The sequence below is a fragment of the Meriones unguiculatus genome, chromosome 17, assembly GCF_030254825.1.
Source record: "Meriones unguiculatus strain TT.TT164.6M chromosome 17, Bangor_MerUng_6.1, whole genome shotgun sequence".
NCBI classification, from domain to species: domain Eukaryota; kingdom Metazoa; phylum Chordata; class Mammalia; order Rodentia; family Muridae; genus Meriones; species Meriones unguiculatus.
In genome coordinates this window covers 36236699-36254658 of record NC_083364.1, presented here as the reverse complement: position 1 = coordinate 36254658, position 17960 = coordinate 36236699, and the positions used below count along the sequence as shown (strand labels likewise).

Below are 17960 nucleotides of genomic sequence, written 5' to 3'. Positions count from 1 at the left end.
ACCGTCGTCACCTCAGACATATCTACCACACACACACACCCGACTCCTGCACCCAGCCTCCTAGCCCCAGAGATCTAGGGGTTGGAGGTGGAACGGGGAGAAAGACAAGCATAGGCAACCTAGACTCTTCGGAAGCTCTCATTGCAGAGCAGAGCTGGGCCCACAAATCACCAGCAGATGACGAGGCCTGAGCCCCAGGTATCTGGCTATCCCCATTACCTGCTGTCCCTCCTCGCCCCCAGCCAGACGCTGGTAAGCAGATCTCTCCCCCATTGGGGCCAAAGTCCCACCGTCGGGACAGGCAGGAAAGCGGTGCTGCCCGCAGCCCCCGCCCCTCCGGCGGCACCGGCTGCAGCAGCACCCGCAGCGTCACTGCCCTGCGTCCAGGGGGGGCGGGCCTCGAGCATCCTTCAGGAGGGGAGGGGCTGTTAACGCGCCTCGGCTGGCAAGGCTCCAGTCCTCGCACCTGCGTGGATCCAAGAGCTCAGGTCCACAACCAGCAGGTTATCAGAGCCTCCGCTCCCCCTCAGGCAGCTCCTCAGCCAGCAGTCAGTGCCAGCCGCGACCCCTAGGGAGCAGAGGCTCCACCCCTCCTGATTTCAGAGCCACTGCTTTTCTGCACCTCAGGCGGCCTCCAGTCTTCGGAACTACCGAATAGGACCTCCAGGATGCAAACGCTCTGATCCTCAATTACACGGAATCACCCAAGACGCCAGAGAAGCCTATCTCGGACTTCACCGAGCCCCTCCACTCGCCTCATCGCTCGCCTACTCCACTCTTAAGACTGCTTGGTGCCCACCTGCTGGGCATGCCCACAAGTTCTAACTGGCAGCTCCCTAACCCACCCGTCAACAACTCATCGAAGCCACGCCCCCAACCCGCCCCCGTGGGTCGGCTGACAGTCAGCCTACCCCACTGCCCTCAACTCTCCAGACCTGGAGCTCTCTTTCCTCTCAAGCCAGAACCGGGCCTGGGACAGAGAGCCAAGCAGACCAGTGCGCTGGGGCAGACTGCTGGAGAAGTCACACCGACCCGTGCCACAGAGGTTGCATGGGCCAGAAAGGTATGGCCCGCCAGCAAGGAAGTGCCACTGCGGAGACTTTTTCTCTCCCTCCAACTCTCAGAGCCCCAAGGTAACACATACATACACACACACACACACGCACACGCACACACGCACACGCTCATGCTGATGGCATCTGAGGCATCCTCTGACTCCTTCCAACCACGTATTTAGGGCTCAGCTGAGCTTAGGGCACTCTGCCCCTTCCTGGGACAGAGCATCAGCCCCAAGGCAAAGGAAAGAGATCCCAGGAGGGCACGGTGTGAGTCCCCAGCAGGCTTCCTCCTCACACATCCCATCTTGGGGCAGCTATAGCAGGGAGCAGCCTCTGCCAGGGCCCAGGTTCTCGCCTGTACTACTCCTTGGCACCTTACCACAGGGATGGCAGAAACCAGTCTTGGGAACTTCAAGATCCCAAAAGTCAGTAGGGTGATGAGAAAGCAAGGCTGAATATGCCTTGCCCGTCCCACTTTGTGGAAGGAAGGTCAAAACCATTCCTCACTCCCCCTTGCTCTAGCTCATCAACTCCCAATACCACACTGTCTCGAAATCCACACAGAATGCAACTACCTCTGAGACCTGGGACTCCGGTCCACACATTCACCGGCACTGCGCTTCAGTCTCCCCTTTACCTCCGTCCGTGTAACTACAGGGAGCCGGCCTACCTTCCCAGCTTCCTCAACAGCGGCAGTGAAGTCACGAATTCACTCCAGAAGATTTGACAAGCAACTTCCAGCCAAGAGGATCTCCCCTCCACAACAATCTACAGTATTCTTGGTAATATATGCCAACCTGACAACCAAGCTTCCCCCCTCCCTCTCTCTGGCAAGCACAGGAGGAATAACATATTGGGAAAGAAAGGAAGCCACAGCTCCTCCCCCAGCCACAGCCACAGGATACTCTCGCCTCCCACAGGAACCCCACCAAGTCACGGCTGCTCAACTCACCTCTATGTATGCAGGGCTCAAGCTTCTGGACCAAGACCTCATCCCAGAGGGGACGGTACCAGGAAACCCCACACCTTCTGGTCAGTGTGGTATGATATCACTGGTCCGAGGAGGCAGCTGGCCAGAGGCCAAGGAAGAAAAGCGAGTGATTCAGACACACCATGGCTGCCCACACCCATTTCCAGGACAAGGGGCCCACTCACTACCAAGGAGCTAGCTAGCTGAGGTCCTGCAGTTGGACCAGGCTAAGCTGTTTTCCCTAGGGATACCGGTCCACAAACCAAGGCTAGCCTGAAATCTCCTCATCTTCCTTCTTGTATGCTTAAAAACTCTTTTACTTGAAATCTAATTAATGAAATATCTTTAGAGGAGAATTAGAGAATATTTTAAAGCATTCATGGTATTAGAATATAAACAGTATTTCTTTTAAGCTAGATTGTCTTTAAAAGGTATCACATCCTTTGAGTACCATTCATTGTTTGAGCTGTTATATTTGTTTAGTTCTGTTATTCTAATTTTACTAACCCACTGAATCCAGTCAGGGCTGTGTATTTGCTCATGGGCTGAGCCGTCCACTGGAGCAAGGACAAGCTACCAGTGGCCACACCTCCAAAGGAAACTGACTCTCCCTTCCCTAGCAACTGCTATTCTTCTTCTGAACTGTTATTTCTAAAGACCTGGACCTCACCCTTCCTTCTATTCTCACAGAATGACTAACTCCCTGGGGTCTGCTCCTCACTCTCGGGTCTCCTACTGCCACCCTGCGCTGTCTCTACTCCAGAGGCCCTGCAGCTCTCAACTCCTGTGTCATAACCGACAGCGGTTCCAGCAGGATGCTGCCCTGTACGACAATCTGCATGTCCCTACGCGCACACCACCCCTGCGAACTCCTGCTGGGCACGCCCACTACTCCTGAGTGGCAGCTACTCCAGGATGTACCCGGCATCCCAGTGGGCAGCACAAACCACCCGGGCCAGAAGCCACACGCCCTAGCAGCAGCCATGACTCTTCCTTCCCAGGCCGCCACCCAGTCACACACTACTTCAACCTGCTCAGCACTCCTCCCACCTACACCAAAGGAACACTCAGCCTCTTCACCATCAAGATGAACTCCTTCATATCGTTATGACCCTAATAAAATGCTATCACTTCTCTAAGTCCCCATTTTCTAGCCCCAAACCATTGCTTCAAACAAGTTCCCGGGTTGTTTTATTAAAGAGTGCATATAAGTAAGAGAACAGAAACATGTGAAAGAGCCAGAAACATATTTTAAAATTACCCATCATGGGGCTGGGAGAGATGGCTCAGTGATTAAAAGTACTGGCTGCTCTTCCAAAGGTTTAATTCCCCAGCACCTATGTGGCAGCTCACAACTCCAGTTCCAGGGATTCTGACTCCCTCTTCTGGTCGCTGTGGGTACTGCATGCATGTGGTGCACTGTGCACAGATAAACATGCAGACAAAACACCCATACACTTAAAAAAATCCATCCCGTTCCAGTCCTCCAAGAGTTACTATTTGTGTAACTCTCTGGGTTAGCACATAATTCTACCGAGACAGCCATTTATTTGCACAGGCTTCTAATGTGGTTAGTACCTTGTAAAATAGCCAGAACCTATCGAGACATGATCAAGTGAGCTAAAACGGACTTCAGCCTCTGCGACAGACAATGGAGAAAGGTAGCCCCACGAGCTGCTGCCACCTGGCTACCCCGTGGGCACCGGGAACAAGCCTGACCGCCTTCTCCTTGCCTTGGCTCCCCTCCCCGCCTCACTATGCAGTCCTGGCTGGCCTTGAACTCTGCCGGTCTCAACCTTCCGCTGCGTGTACCACCGGGCCCTATTCCTCCTCGTTTTCAATGCAGAGAAGACACTTCCCTCGTGGACAGAGGGTCTGCCAATCATTTCAATACTTTTCCCCAGACCCACTAAACTACTTCATGGCTACACAGCCATTCAGAACCAAGGTCAACTCAGCTGGAGGAGAGTCTGACCCAGCCTTCACAAGAAAAGCCTCTTACTGGACTACAGGGAAACAGATTTGGGTTAGAGTGCCCCACGGGCAGACCAGATGGAAGCCTGTATCGACAAGGGACCCCAGTGTTACTGGGGGAGAGAACAGAGTGCCAGGGGGACAGAGCAGGGTACAGAAGCATCAGGTACGGAAGCCCTCTCTTAGCAGCTGGCGGAGAGACTGCCTCCTCAGCCCACTTGAAGGTCTTGATGTCCGCCACCTAAAGAGAAGCACGTCAACAGCCACAGGTCACCTGGAGCCCTACCATGCTCCCAGATCTCTGCCCTTCTCCTACCAATACCCTAGCAGTGCGTGACCAAGGACAAATTCCTCCACCTGTCCAGGTTCCCTGCCTGTGTGTGACAATCACTGCTGCACCAGGGCTCGGACACCAACTTGCAGACCTGGACCCACCATCCTGTCCAGAGCACCCTCATGGCACCAAACCCAACACTGGCTCCAGGGAAAAGAGTGGGGTCGGAGGATAACGCCGTCGGCCACCTCCAGAGCTCTTCCTGGGCGTGGGCAGAGCCACCCAGCTGGACACCCTGCCTACTTCTGGCTCTGGCTTTCCCTACCCCCACTCCTTCAGTGAGCGCTCAGAGCTGAAGAGTCCTATTGTTGGGCTCTGGCACTGGGGTGAGGGAAGGACCAACAGCAAAGATGCACCCAAGCACGGTAGCACATTCACCATGCACCGGGCCCTGCCCGCGCCCTTTGGAACAAAGCCCCAGCAACTGGAACAAGAGCACCACCGCAGACTTGAGGCCCCAGGGGAGTCTGGGAGGAGAAGTGTCAGAGTACTTCAAATCCCACTGCATCCTGCCTGTCTCATCACAAGCAAGCAGAGTCTGAAAGGGTAAGGGATGTGCCCGGCCCAAAGCAAACAAGCAGTCATCAGGAGTGGATACCAAGAGATGAGGGACAACTGTTACGGTTTGAGCCGTAAGAGGCAGTGCTGAAAAAGAGGTGAGGAGTTGGAAGGGAAGCTAAAATGCTCAAGCGTAAGGTGTAAGTAGCTAACTCTGTGTAAGGACTAATAGTACCTCTTGTCTACCTTCCCAGTAAGCGCTACCTCCCTACCACAGCCTGGCTGACTGGCCCTCCACTACCCTGCAGAGGCCCCTCTATCTCCACAGAGGAACACACTAGGTCTCTGTGAGGAGGCATAATGACGCCAGGGAGAGCCACATCGCAAACAAGGAGAGCACACAGTAAATGCCAAGATCATCGCTGCCTTCTCTACTGACTCTAGAAACCTGGGGCCTGGCTCCATACTGGCAAAAGATGTCTTCTGGACTTCGACCGGGTCAAGAAATATGTACAGGCACCCAAACTAGACACTTCCAATAAACGGCCTGTCCAAGCCACCACACAAAATTGTCAAGCCACCCTCCACCACAGCCTCCACAAGCTTCTTCCTCGATTAGAAGCAGACAACAAGAATTTACCACATACCGAAGGAAACCCTCTAGCTGGGGAGAGAACAAAACACATACAAAGAAGGTAACTGAGAAGAGTATCAAAAACGACTGGGCTGTGGAGAGGGCTCACCCTTTAAGGTGCACGCCACCTCCCAGCCTGGAGACCTAAGTTTCATCCTCAGGAAGCACAGTGGAAGAAGAGTACCAACTTCCACAAGTTAGCCAATAGTCCTCACACCTGGGCCGCGGCACCCACGTGTCTTAGTATCACAGATAAGAAAGCAGACGTGGGCTAGGGAGATAGATAGCTGCAAAAGGGCAAGGACTACATAACCCAGTTAAAGCCAGGCAAGGCAGCAGATTCCCAGGGCTCCTATGGCAAGATGGGAGGGGGAGGAGAACCCCTGGATACTGTGCGCTGGTTAGACCGGCACAAACAGCATCACACAAGAAAGCTCTGTCTGAAAATAAGGCAGAAGACTACAGCTGTCCTTTAATCTTCACATGTGTACTATGGCAAATGCACATCCACACTCATGTACACAAAGCACATACAAACCCTCACACACACACACACACACACACACACACACACTCACACGCATACGCATGAAGAAAAATACAGCAGACAAATGAGTAAACAGATCCACTCTCATCCCAACTAGCAGGCAGGCTCACAGCAGGCAGTCACTTTTCTGAGACAGGGTTTCTCTGTGTCGCCACGGCTATCCTGGAACTTGCTCTGTAGACCAGGCTGGCCTTGAACTCACAGAGATCCCCCTGCCTCTCCCTCCTGAGTGCTGGGATTGGTGGCGTGAGGCACCATGCCTGGCAGGTCACTCGCTGTCGTTTAAACCTAATGTACACACAAGCCACAAAATCAGGTCCTGACTCCACAGACAGGAGGTTGAGAAGAGTTAGAATTTCTAAGAACCCTTGACAGATGCTGTCCTCACCGATCCATTACCACCTGAAAGCGAGACTATGCTCTGGAGTAGACCGTCTCTGTCTACTTCACCTGGGTGCTTTGAAAATGTCAGCCCTGGGACTCCTTTCCCTAGGATTCTAATCAAACTGGTCTAAGTAGTCTTTGAAGCTTGTTCAGATGGATCTGAACTTGGACTGAGAACCACAGCTCCAGACCAACCTATAATCGTGCCAATCATTTGTCCTGGCCCAGCCAATCCATTTTCAAATAGTGCACCTATTGTTGACAGGGCACACTTTTAAAAAATACTCCTCACATCATCAAAATCAGCACAAGCTCACAGACCTACTCACCAAGCAGGTAATTCTAAAATGCTAAGTCTCAAGATCAGTGGAGAAGGAATCATAAAAATATCCAGAAAAATGTATTCTGAAATTTTTCCCTTATTAGATTCCCATATTTATCCTGACCTTTCAAATTTTTTAGTGATTTATTTCTTTTCATTTTATGTGCACTGGTGTTTTCCCTGCATGTATCTGTGTGAGGATGTCGGATCCCCTGGAACTAGAGTTACAGACTGCTGTGAACTGCCATGTTGTTTCAGGGAACTGAACTCAGGTCCTCTGGAAGAGCAACCAGTGCTCTTAACCCCTGAGCTATCTCTCCAGCACACACATACACACCTCTCAATTTTCTAAACGTAGATCTTTCATTTCAGCCCGTCGAAGCTTCCTGGGAAGAAGACATCTTTTGGAGCCGTGGACTGTCTAATGGGACAGTCTGCATGCTGCACAAGGAACGGGGATGACTTTGGCTCCAACACTCTTACGGTTTGAATAGGAAGTGTTCCCAGAAAGCTCCATGTGTTCAAGGCTTGGTCAGTGGCTTGTGAGGCTATTGGGAGATGACTGGACCATGAGGTGCCTGACCCAGTCAGTGAATTAAAACCATCTGATGTAGTCATAATCTGAGGTCATCAGCTAGAGCTGGGCCTGGCTAGAGAAAACAGGTCACTGTGGGTGTGCTTTTGACACTGGCCCCTTCCTGCCTCCATGAAGTTCGAAGCAGTGCTCTGCCGTGCCCTTCTGCCACGACAGACTGCCTCACCGCAGGTCAAAAAGCCACAGAACCATGCAAGCCCGGACTGATACCATCTCTCGAAGCGCTTCCTCCCTCGATTTCCTTGGTACTTATCACAATGATAAAGTGCGCAGCATTAAGCGCAAACTGTGAAACCAAAAACCCAACGGCTCACACTCTGAAGGCTTGGAAGGGAAGCAGGTTCTGCCCTAGGTCTCTCTATTCATGCTTAACTACCAACTCACACACATTCCTCTTCAGGACACCCCAGGATATGTGCTACCCAAAGCATCATGGGAGGAAGTGTGGTCTGAATATGGAGTGCCCCCACAGGCTCAAGTGTTCAGCACCTGGCCCCCAGCTAATGATGCTGTTTTGGTAAGCTGTGGGGTGTTTAAGAGACGGGGCTAAGCTAGAGGAAATGGACTCACAGCCCGGGCTCCAGCTCAGGTGTTCCCTACTTTGGGGTGTGAAAGGAGGAGAGCGCCACCCCACAGTTTGCTGCTGCCACTGAAATGTCTTCCTCAGCCCCACAGGAGCTGCATCTCCTCAACCACTGCACCATAGGAAGACACCATCAAGAAAGAAAGAGCCAGGCAGTAGTGGCAGACACCTTTAAGCCCAGCAGAGGCAGGCAGGTCTCTGTGAGATCGGGGCCAGCCTGGTCTACAGAGTAAATTCCAGGACAGCCACGGGTACACAATGGAACCCTGTCTCAGAAAACAAAACAAAACAAAAACAAATAAAATAAAATAAAATTTGTTTAATGCTGATTCAGTTTGGTTAGAAGCCTGAAACATCTCTCTACAGTGTTTTTACATTAAATCCTGGAGCCTGCTCTACAGTTCTCTTTTTTGTTTTTCCAGACAGGGTTTCTCTGTGTGGCCTTGGCTGTCCTGGACTCGATTTGTAGACCAGGCTGGCCTCAACTCACTGCGATCATCCTGCCTCTGTCTCCCGAGTGCTGGGATTAAAGACGCGTGCCACTACACCCGGCTCAATTTTCTGTTTTTTAAGCACTTCTGTGTGTTTAGTAATGGGAGAGTGTGATCTTTGTAAGCAGCTGCATACATTTTCCTTGCACAACTGGCTGTGTCAAGTGAGTTCTAAAAATAAAAGGTCAGGCATGGTGATGTACACCTTTGATCCCAGGAGCCAGGGTCAGGAGGATCTCTGTGAGTTCAAGGCCAGCCTGGCCTTTAGAGTGACTATCAGGCCAACCAGGAATACATAGTAACATCCTGTCTCAAAATAAAGAAAAAGGATAACATGGAAATAAGATCCTTTTGTAGAAGGGGGTGGGACTAGAAAAAAGACTGAGCAGTTAGGAGCACTGGCTGCTCTTACAGAGGACCTGGGGTCAGATTCCCAGCACCCACAGGGCAGCTCACAACTGTCTGTAATTCCAGTTCCAGGAGATCAGATACCTTCTTCTGACCTCTGCTGGGCACCAGGCACACATGTGGTACACAGCCAGAACACTCATGCAATGCCCATGAAAACAAACAAAATTTAAAAAGAAAGAAAATAATGGGCAGCTAGCTTTATCAAGACAAAAGAAAGAAAATGACCTAAATTAAGAAAATGAAGCTAGGACCCCAGGGAAGATACAAGTGCTTATATTTCAGAGTGCCGGAAAGGAGGCAGCCCCAGAGATCTCTGTCACAGGTCCCCTCAAGGGTCCACTGAGCACTGCTCTCATGCCTGAGAAGGAAATGACCGACCAAGACCCGGGGAAAAGACCACCCAAAGAATAAGAAGGAAATAGTGCTGAGTCCTTACCAGTCCAGGAAAGCACTTGTTCTCACCAGCACAAGTAATTATTTATAGCAGTTTTTATTATTATTGAAAACAGCTTAAGGGCTGGAGAGGTGGCACAGATGATAAGAGCACAGGCTGCTCTTCCAGAGGTCCCAGCAATTCCCAGCAACCATACGGTGGCTCACAACCATCTGTAATGAGATCTGGTGCCCTCTTCTGGCCTGCGGGCATACATGCAGGCAGAACACTGTATACGTAATAAATAAATAGATCTTTTTAAAATATAGTTTAAGGGGTAAGGCAATTGTTTAAACAAACCAGTATCAGTGTAATATGGGGTTTTTAACCGTTTCATAAGAGGGGAGACATGAAAGCACATCATTTAAGGTCTTTACACTAATAGTACTTGAAGGTAAGAATGCTACGGTCCTATAAAAAGCTACCTGTAAACAAGATAATCCGACTCTTTTTGGACACGGCCCAGGCTGGCCTGGTCCCTTGCCTCTGCCTCCTGCGTGCTGGCCTTACCAGCATGCAACACTGTGCCTGACGCCACAGAAGAGCTTAGCAACCCAGGTACAGGAGTGCACACCTACGATTCCAGCTGAGGCAGGGCAGCTACACAGATTTCAAGACCAGCCTGAGCTACATAGCCGGTGCAAGGCTCGTCTGGGTTATAGATGCCCAACCTCAAAAAAAACCACCACCACCACCACCAACAACAACAACAACAACAACAAAAAAAAAAAAACAGGGCCAAAACCTTAAAAAATTACTTCCAAGTAGTAGAATGCGCATATGTACTTCATATTCATGTTAACAAACCAAAACAGAAAATCCAATAATCATTAATTGACACAAAGTATCTGGAGAAGCCCAACAACCAACCATTCTGATTAATCCCCGCACTCGGGCGGCAGAGACAGGCAGATCTCTGAGTTTGAGGCCAGCCTGGTCTATGAAGCGACTTTCAGGACAGCCAGGGCTACACAGAGAAACCCTGTCTCAAAAAAAAAAACCAACCAACCAGCCAAACAAACAAACACATCTCTCACCCACAGGCACAGAAGGAGAGTTTTCAAACGGATGCATCTTGTACATGAAAAAACCTGCAACCTACAGCATGCTCAAGGCGAAAGACTACATGTTTTTGTCAGGGGTCAGCACTGGGCTGTCTACTCTTCCGTACCAGATGGGACAGCCATTATGACCAGGCATGAAAAGGGAGTACACAACAGAGACAGAGGTCAGAAAGAAAAGTAAAACTGCCTTCGCTAGCCAATGACATGGAGACCACTGAGCAAATGCAGTGGACCCCCCCAGAAAAGCTAGAAGCTGCTAGAACAAAGTCAGTCTGGGGAGGTTTCAGGACTCAAGCTCTCAATCTAAAGTCACCATGTGGGGTGCGCGTCTGTGGTTTCAGCAGAGGCAGGTGGGAGAGCCGAAAGCCAGTCGGAGTTCCATGTCTGGATCCCACAGGTCTCTGACCACATGTGCACCAGATTCAAGGGTTCAAGGTCATCCTCAGCTACATAGGGAGTCTGGAGTCAGACTGGGATACATAAGATCCTGTATAAAAATAAGAAATAAAAAGGTCTACCAAGACGGCTCACTGGGTAAAGGCACTTGCTGGCAAGCCTGACCCACATCATGGAAAAATACTGACTCCCAAAAGTTTTTCTCTGGCCTACACACACACACACACACACACACACACACACACACACACACTAAATAAATAAATGTAAATAAAATCAAATTAAAACAGCAGCAGAAAGAACAAAGGGAGAAAGAGGGAGAAAAAGGACGATTAAAATGCAAGCTACAAACTACAAGAAAATATCTGCAAATAATGCAGTTGATAAAACAACTATAATCTGAATGTATTTTTGAAATTCTTTGAAACAATACTAAAAATATGCACAATGGATAAACAATGTGAACAGACACCCCACCAAAAATGTACAGATGGCAAGCGGACACATGACAAGATAGCCAACATCAGCCCCTAAGGGAAGGTTTCTTTGCTGAGCTGGGGTCCTGCTATGTTGCTGGCTTTTGGCTTCGGGCTCAACTGAGCCTCCTGTCCCAACATCCCAAGTAGTTGGGCCTACAGGTACATGCTACCAAGGCCAACTATTTATTTTTAATAGAGTTTTCTCATTTGTTTAAAAAGCATTTTAAGTTAAGTTTATCTTTAACCGGTTTATGAAAATGTAAATATGGTAGCTATCAGTGGGGCGACATGATAAGTCTAGAAGTCCCTTAAAGGCCAAATGTTCACTTACAATAACGCAGCCATTCCAGTCCCAAGAATTGACCTGGGAGAAACAGAACCACAAGCGTTCGAAGAGGCTGTGTTTGCAACAGGAAATCCGAAGCCTACCCACGACTAGGGAAATAGATATAAAGACATAACCATGCACGAGGCTATTGAGAAACGACAGGGAATGAACCAATACAACAACATGGGTGAGTTTTCAAACAAGAATGCTGAACCAAAGAAGGCTCTAAAAGGTCACTATTTAATTTCCATAAAAACAAACAAACAAACAAACAAAAAAACGCTAGGTACTGCAGGCTCAGCGGGCTGCCAAAGAGCAGACCAATCCCTCTCCTTCTGTTCACCCAGAGTTTGGGAAAGTCAACCTCAGATAAGTGAAGAGGTATGCTTATACCTGTGCCGAAAGCAGAATTTTCTCCACTGAGACCAGGGAGCCAGAACTGCTCTGGTCATTCCAGGAGAGCCTGGCAGCACGGACACAGCAGCTAAACTTCCGGTGTCTGAACGCTTGAGAGACAATGCGACAGCGTGGATGAAGCTGACAGACAGGTTGGGTTGCCAGAGTTGGCAAACCGGCTCCTCTAGCAGTCCTGGCCACCACCACCCCTTCTTCTGCCCCCACAGGAGAACCCAATCTCCACCCAGGCCAGTTCAGAACCCGGGTATGGAAGTCAGCTGACTCAGATACACGGTGGGCCAAGGCTGATATTCCCAGGGAAGGCTCTGAGACAGCAACTCTGGATCCATCCCGCGGATGGAGATGCAACAACTCTTGACAGGTCTAGGAAAAGACGGAGACTGTGTGCTGTGTCGACTAAGCCCACTTGGACCAGGAAGGGGTAGCTGGGCTCATGTGTCAGAAAGAAACCTAATCCAGCCAGCGGGACCCATGTAGGCTCTGCCTCTAGGCTGCACCAAGAACAAAACCGCCCCGCTCCCGCCCCCGCCCCCTGGGGTGTGAAGAGGCCTTAATAGGATATCACAGCCTATTTGCCAGCTTCCAGAGTGCGGTCAAAGCCTGGACCAAAGAGGGGGTAGCAGCCCCTGGGTTCACCCTGCTCTCCCACTCCAACTGCCCTCTGCTCTAATACCCATCCTTGGCTTTGGGCCCACAGCATAATCAACCGTGACAAAACTGTGTGGCAGGCGCAGGCCAGGCTCGTGCCCAAGTCACCACTGGCTGCCACGCTCACGTGACCAGCAGGGCGACAAGATAAGGCACCGATAAGGCAACACTCCCTGCTTCCCTTTCCCCGAGCTTGAGGCCGCTGATGCTCAGCAGCCAGCACGGAGGCACACCTGACCTCCACCAGCAGACAGGCGGGAGGGGGCTGACTTCTCCCCTGCAACATCAGCCCGGGGGCTGTCCTCCCCTCCGCCTATCCCAGGGTCTCACATCCAGTGTAGACTTGAGAGAGGGTGACCACTCCACTCCAACAGCTGCTAGATACAATGGTGTGTGTTGGGGGGTGGGGCGGGGAGGCTGCTTCCCCCACCACACCACACCCCCCGGGTTGGTCAACCTGAGAGTACAGGGCTGTTCCGGGCCCATTCTCCGGAGAACAGAACCGGCCTGCCTTACCTTTAGTTTTTCGGCTGCCCCCGGGCAGACACCACTTCGAGGATCTCAGACTTGAGGTAGCGGAGGGGATGAGCAGTGCCTATCCTCCGGCCACGGCTCCCAAAGGTCAGGTTCACAGTGCTCTTCCGCTCCCCAAGCCCCTACATCTCTCCGCATCACTCTTGGCACTAGAGGAACCCCGATGGCAGCTAGGCCGGCTGGTACATCACCACCTCCTCCGCCGTCTGCGCTTGCGGGTCCTGGGTCCCTCGGGGAATCCCTCTCCCCCCGGGGACCCTTTTGCGTTCAAGTACGTTTCCTGAACAGCCCACACCACCTGGCCCTCCTGCACCCCGGGCAGCCAATTTGCTTCCTGAACCCCCAAGCGCCCCTCTCCTTCAGGCCCCCGCGGCCCCACGGGCCTGGCCCTGCCCAGCAGCTGGAGTCTGTCCCCACTCGCCGGGGACGCTCCCAGGACCACCGCCTCCCCGCCCGGGGGCCCGCAGCTCTCCCAGCCGCGCCCGTCCGAACTTTCGAGCTCCTGCGCGTGCGGGCAGGAGCCGCCGTCCGCCAAGGCGGGCAGCTCCTCCGGCTGCCGCAGAAGCCTGCGCGGGCTGCCCTCCCCGCGCTCCTGCACCCCCGCACGGGCCTCGCCGCGCTCCTGCACTACCGGGCCGCCTCCCCCCTTCTCCTGCTGCTGCCCGCGGGGCCCCAGGCCCTCTTCCTGCGCCACGGGCCCGCCGGCCGAGCCCGTCCAGCGCGCCGGGCGCCTCCAGTCCGCGGCGTCGGGCGGCCCCCACACCACCCCCAGGCTCGGCTCGTGCCCGCGGCCGCCCCGCTCCTGCACCCCCGGCCCCACGCCGCCCTCCTCCTGCACGGCCGGACCCACCCCGCCCTGCTCCTCCACGCCGAGCTTCAGCCCACGGAGAAGCTGCGGGCCCCAGCTGAGCCGCCCGACGCGCGCCGGCCGCTGCTCCGGCAGCGCGGGGCTCAGCCCGCCGCGCTCCTCCTGCGCCCCCCGCCGGCGCCCCCCGGGCCCCTCCGCGCCGCGCACGCGCCTGCCCCCGAGAGGCCGCGCGCTCCCGCCCCTCCAGATGATGCTGCCCTGCGCTCCCCCGCCCCGCGCCTTCCGCCTCGGCCCCGAGCGGGCCCGGAGCCCCGCCCTCGCCTCCCGCCGCCGACCTCCGCCACCCGGGCGCCGCGCCGCAGGTGCTGCGGCCCCGCGAGCCCGCGGCCCTCCAGCCGGGTTCCCGGAGCCCGCGCGCGCCTGCGCCGCCCAGGGGGGTGGGCACCGCCGGGCTCGCTCCGCCCTCTTAAAGGGCCCGGGTCCTAATTTGCACACACACACACACCCCCAACACACACGCACACAGACGGTAGTTTTTTTTTAAAAAAAAGCGAAGTTCAAAATTAGGAGGTTCCATCGATTAGCAAAGTCCCGGAATAGAGTCTTAATAAAGGAGGGGAGGAGGAGCGACGGGGGTTGCGGAAGGGGGGTGTAACACATTGACACAGGGTCTCCCTCTACAGCCCAAACCGGCTTTGAACTTGTGACAGTTCCTTGCTGCTGCTTCCGGAGTGTTTGCAATTCAAAGTGCCTTTTCAGCTGCTGCGGGTTTACCCTGTGGGAATGAAAACTCACTTTTTTCTACCGGTTCTGAATTGCCTCTGCTTTAGTCTAGCATTCAGGAAGAAGAAACTGGACTTGGCGTTATTTTCCTGGGACCAAAGGAGGGCTCTCTTCCAGAACAAGGGAGTTTGTCTCCTTGATTAGAAACTGCCCCATCCTCCCTCCCCACTCCTCCTAGCCCAAATGGAAGCAGGACTAGACAGCAAGACCTAGAACCCACAGGCTCAGTGCGGCTGAGCCCCCAGACAGTCTCCATCATCTCTAAAGTGTGCATAATAAGAAAATACGGATGAAAGCCCTGCCATTAGGGTGAGGAGTAAGTGGCTGTCCGTTTGGGTGGGGGCTGCCCTTTGACTTCCTGTTCCTTTTACAGCATTCTAAATTCCCGAGGAAAGATGACCCCAATTAAGTAAGATGTTGACAGATAGCCATGCTTCAGATTAACACATTCCCGAGTCTGGGAACCCTCAGATAGAGTCAGCCTGTGTAAAGCCACTCCTCATTCTAGTCTCATGCTTCACCTAACAAAAAGCATGCAACATGCTGTGAGTTTTGACCTGCAGGAAAGTAGCTCCTGTGTCTAAAGCATTACAGGAACTAACCACCCAGGCAGTCAAGGTCAGATGTAACATAGCTTAGCCAGAGTTGAGAGAGAGAGGATGCAGACCCTGGATGAGGACGACTTCTTTCTGCTCATTACCAACCCAAGACTATCCTTTCTTTTCTTAGAAGATTAGAAGAGTTTTTTGTTTTGTTTGGTTTGGTTTTGTTTTTTTGCCAGACAGTGGCAAAAAAATCCTAGCACCATTAATCCTAGCACTCAGGAGGCAGAGGCAGGTGGCTCTCTGTGAGTTTGAGGCCAGCCTGGTCTACAGAGAGAGTTCCAGGTCAGCCAGAGCTACACAGCGAAACCCTGTCTTCAAAAAACCAGCCAAACAAACAAACAATAAATAGAAGCTCCTTTGGGCACTTAGTCATCTGGGGGAACTGTGCTCTGATCCTCTCATGGGGGGGGGGGCAGTAAGCATTTTAACGGGCTCGGTGTTCCTCCCGTCAGCCCTTGAGGGTTGGGCTTTCATGAAGTGGACAGGGGGACTTGGGTCTGCTCCGTACTTATTTGTCCAGCATTGAGGCTATGGCTGAGGGGGGCAGACAGGGAGGCTGAGTTCTGTGTAAGCTAGACAGGGCCTAGTCTGGGTGGACGGTGGCTTGCGCTGGCGGTGAACGGAGAAAGATGCTGAATCATTTCATCACAGTTCATTCTCCTGCCTGAGAGCCCAGGGGTGGATAAATATTCTGTACCTCAAACAAGGTCTTACCCCGTGTTGCCTGGCTTTGGAGGTGGGGGGAGAGTTCAGTGCATCAACCCCCCTCATACCGTTTGCCTCAGTAACGACAGCGGCTAAGATTTACACAGCCTGTGAGCACAGCCTTGCGCTCTGTATTATTCTCCGCGCACCCCACAGCCAAGCACGAAATATCATTCTCATTTTACGCTGCTAGAACTGAGGCCTTCTGTGATTAAATGACTTTTTTTTTTTTTTCACGGTCTCACAGCAGCAAAGCCAGAAATCAAATGCAAATGTCTGACTTCATGATCTGTTCCCTGAACCACTCAAGCAGTAAAACGACGCCAGTGCAGGAGCTAGACAGCAGGACCGACGAGATTTTCGCGGCCGGTAGATGCAAACAACTGATTTGCCCGAAATGCCCCTGCCAGTCAATCCAGCTCCAAATCAAACAGGGTAAGGGGTCAACCGCAGCTCCATCCTGAAGGTCCTGGCAGGTGACTGTCTTAGGGTGGCTTTGTGTCCCTTTCTCCCCTCTCTTCCGATTGCCCTCAACTATGGCGTTACCTGGAGCTTCAGAGCTCAGCTCTGAAGGCTCACGCCTCCTCCATCCAGCCCTGTCCTTCACCGCGGCTTTTAGCGCTGGAACAGCCTTGGGAGGTTTCACTGAGGCGGTCTCTGGCTCCATATCATCCTAGCACGGCAGGACAAATGGCTGGAGGCCGCTCTGCCACCGCGGAGCCGTTGGCATAATGGAAGAAACAAGCTTCCGATCAGAAGCCGAAGGCTCAGCGGATTAGAAGGTGCCTGAGCCCCGCTCTTCCCCAGACCTGGAACTTTAAGAAAGCTGCCTACGGCGGAGTGACTCTGCAAGGAGAAGGGCTTGTCCGGGCTAGCTGGGAACAGAGTGCCAACCTGCTCGAGGCTGGTGTTGGTGGCTCCCTGAAGAATCTCCCTGCGGGGCGAGCAAGAGAGCCAAGCAGGGGCGGGCAGGCGCCCTGGCTCACACCTGCGGACAGGTACCCAGCCAAGACTTGCAGGATGATGTGGAATCATTGCAGCAAGGTGGTGCTGTTTCTTTTCTGTTTTTGTTTTTGTCTCCTGCCACCCTCGCTCCCCTCCCCCCGCCCTCGGCTTTTTTGACTAAAGCAAAGTTGTAAAACTACTGTTGCAGCCTACCAGCCAGAGGTCGGTGAAATCCAGCCAATATTGGTTCGGCTTTTTTTTTTTTTTTTTTTTTTTTTTTTTAAATCAGAGGACAACAAAATAGAAAATACCAACACAGGACTTGTTTTGGCTTTTTATTTAAAATACAAAATGTGCGGTGGTGGCCCGTGCTTTTTTAAACCCAGCATTCCGGGAGGCAGAGGCAGGTGGACCTTTGAGTTTGAGGCCAGCCTGGTCTACAGAGTGAGTTCCAGGACAGCCAGGGATACACACAGAGAAACCCTGTCTCAAAATAATAATAATAATAATACAAAATGTACCAACGTGGGAAAATGGGTTCAAAGTTCAAAGTTCAAAGGCTTGCATTTTTCTTAAGGGTATTCACATCTGGGTCCTGGAATGTAACCAGCTCTCAAGATGCCTAACTCAAGGTGTTACTTAATAAAGGAAGGATTACTTATCTTCCAGCATGCCTTTCACATTCACAGCTTATGTCTGACTTCCTGACGCTCTCCCTTCCCCACACCCGGCAGAGTATAAAACCCCACCACAACATGCATTTTTGTTCTACGCACTCGCAGCTGGAATGATGCCTACCATGACACATGTGCCGAGAATGTCTGTGAAGCCGATGAGTGTGTATCGTAGGTAGCGAGCATATTGTTTTATGACATTTTTGATTCATTAGGTGTGTGTGTGTGTGTGTGTGTGTGTGTATGTGTGTGTTCTGCATCTTGATGTGAAGTCTGCTTGTTTCTGTGGGCCACAGTGAAAAACTCTGGACAACCCCTGCTGCAGCAAGGGTAATCCTAG

General features: G+C 52.4%; 1 protein-coding gene across 8 annotated transcripts in view; it reads right to left on the bottom strand.

Moving 5' to 3' along the window:
* Tnk2 (tyrosine kinase non receptor 2) overlaps nt 1-13272 on the bottom strand; it is a 37266-nt gene extending 23994 nt beyond the window's left edge. For 3 of the 8 annotated variants that reach the window (XM_060370232.1, XM_021635362.2, XM_060370241.1), the window contains exon 1: nt 220-362. In XM_060370232.1, coding sequence (XP_060226215.1) covers nt 220-273 — 54 coding nt within the window. In that variant the 5' untranslated portion in view covers nt 274-362. Of the gene's footprint in view, nt 1-219; nt 363-2010; nt 2128-13082 lie in introns of those variants that run through there. The other 5 variants (XM_060370231.1, XM_060370237.1, XM_021635366.2 and 2 more) reach the window with 3 other exon arrangements.
* Nucleotides 13273-17960: the final 4688 nt, after the last annotated feature.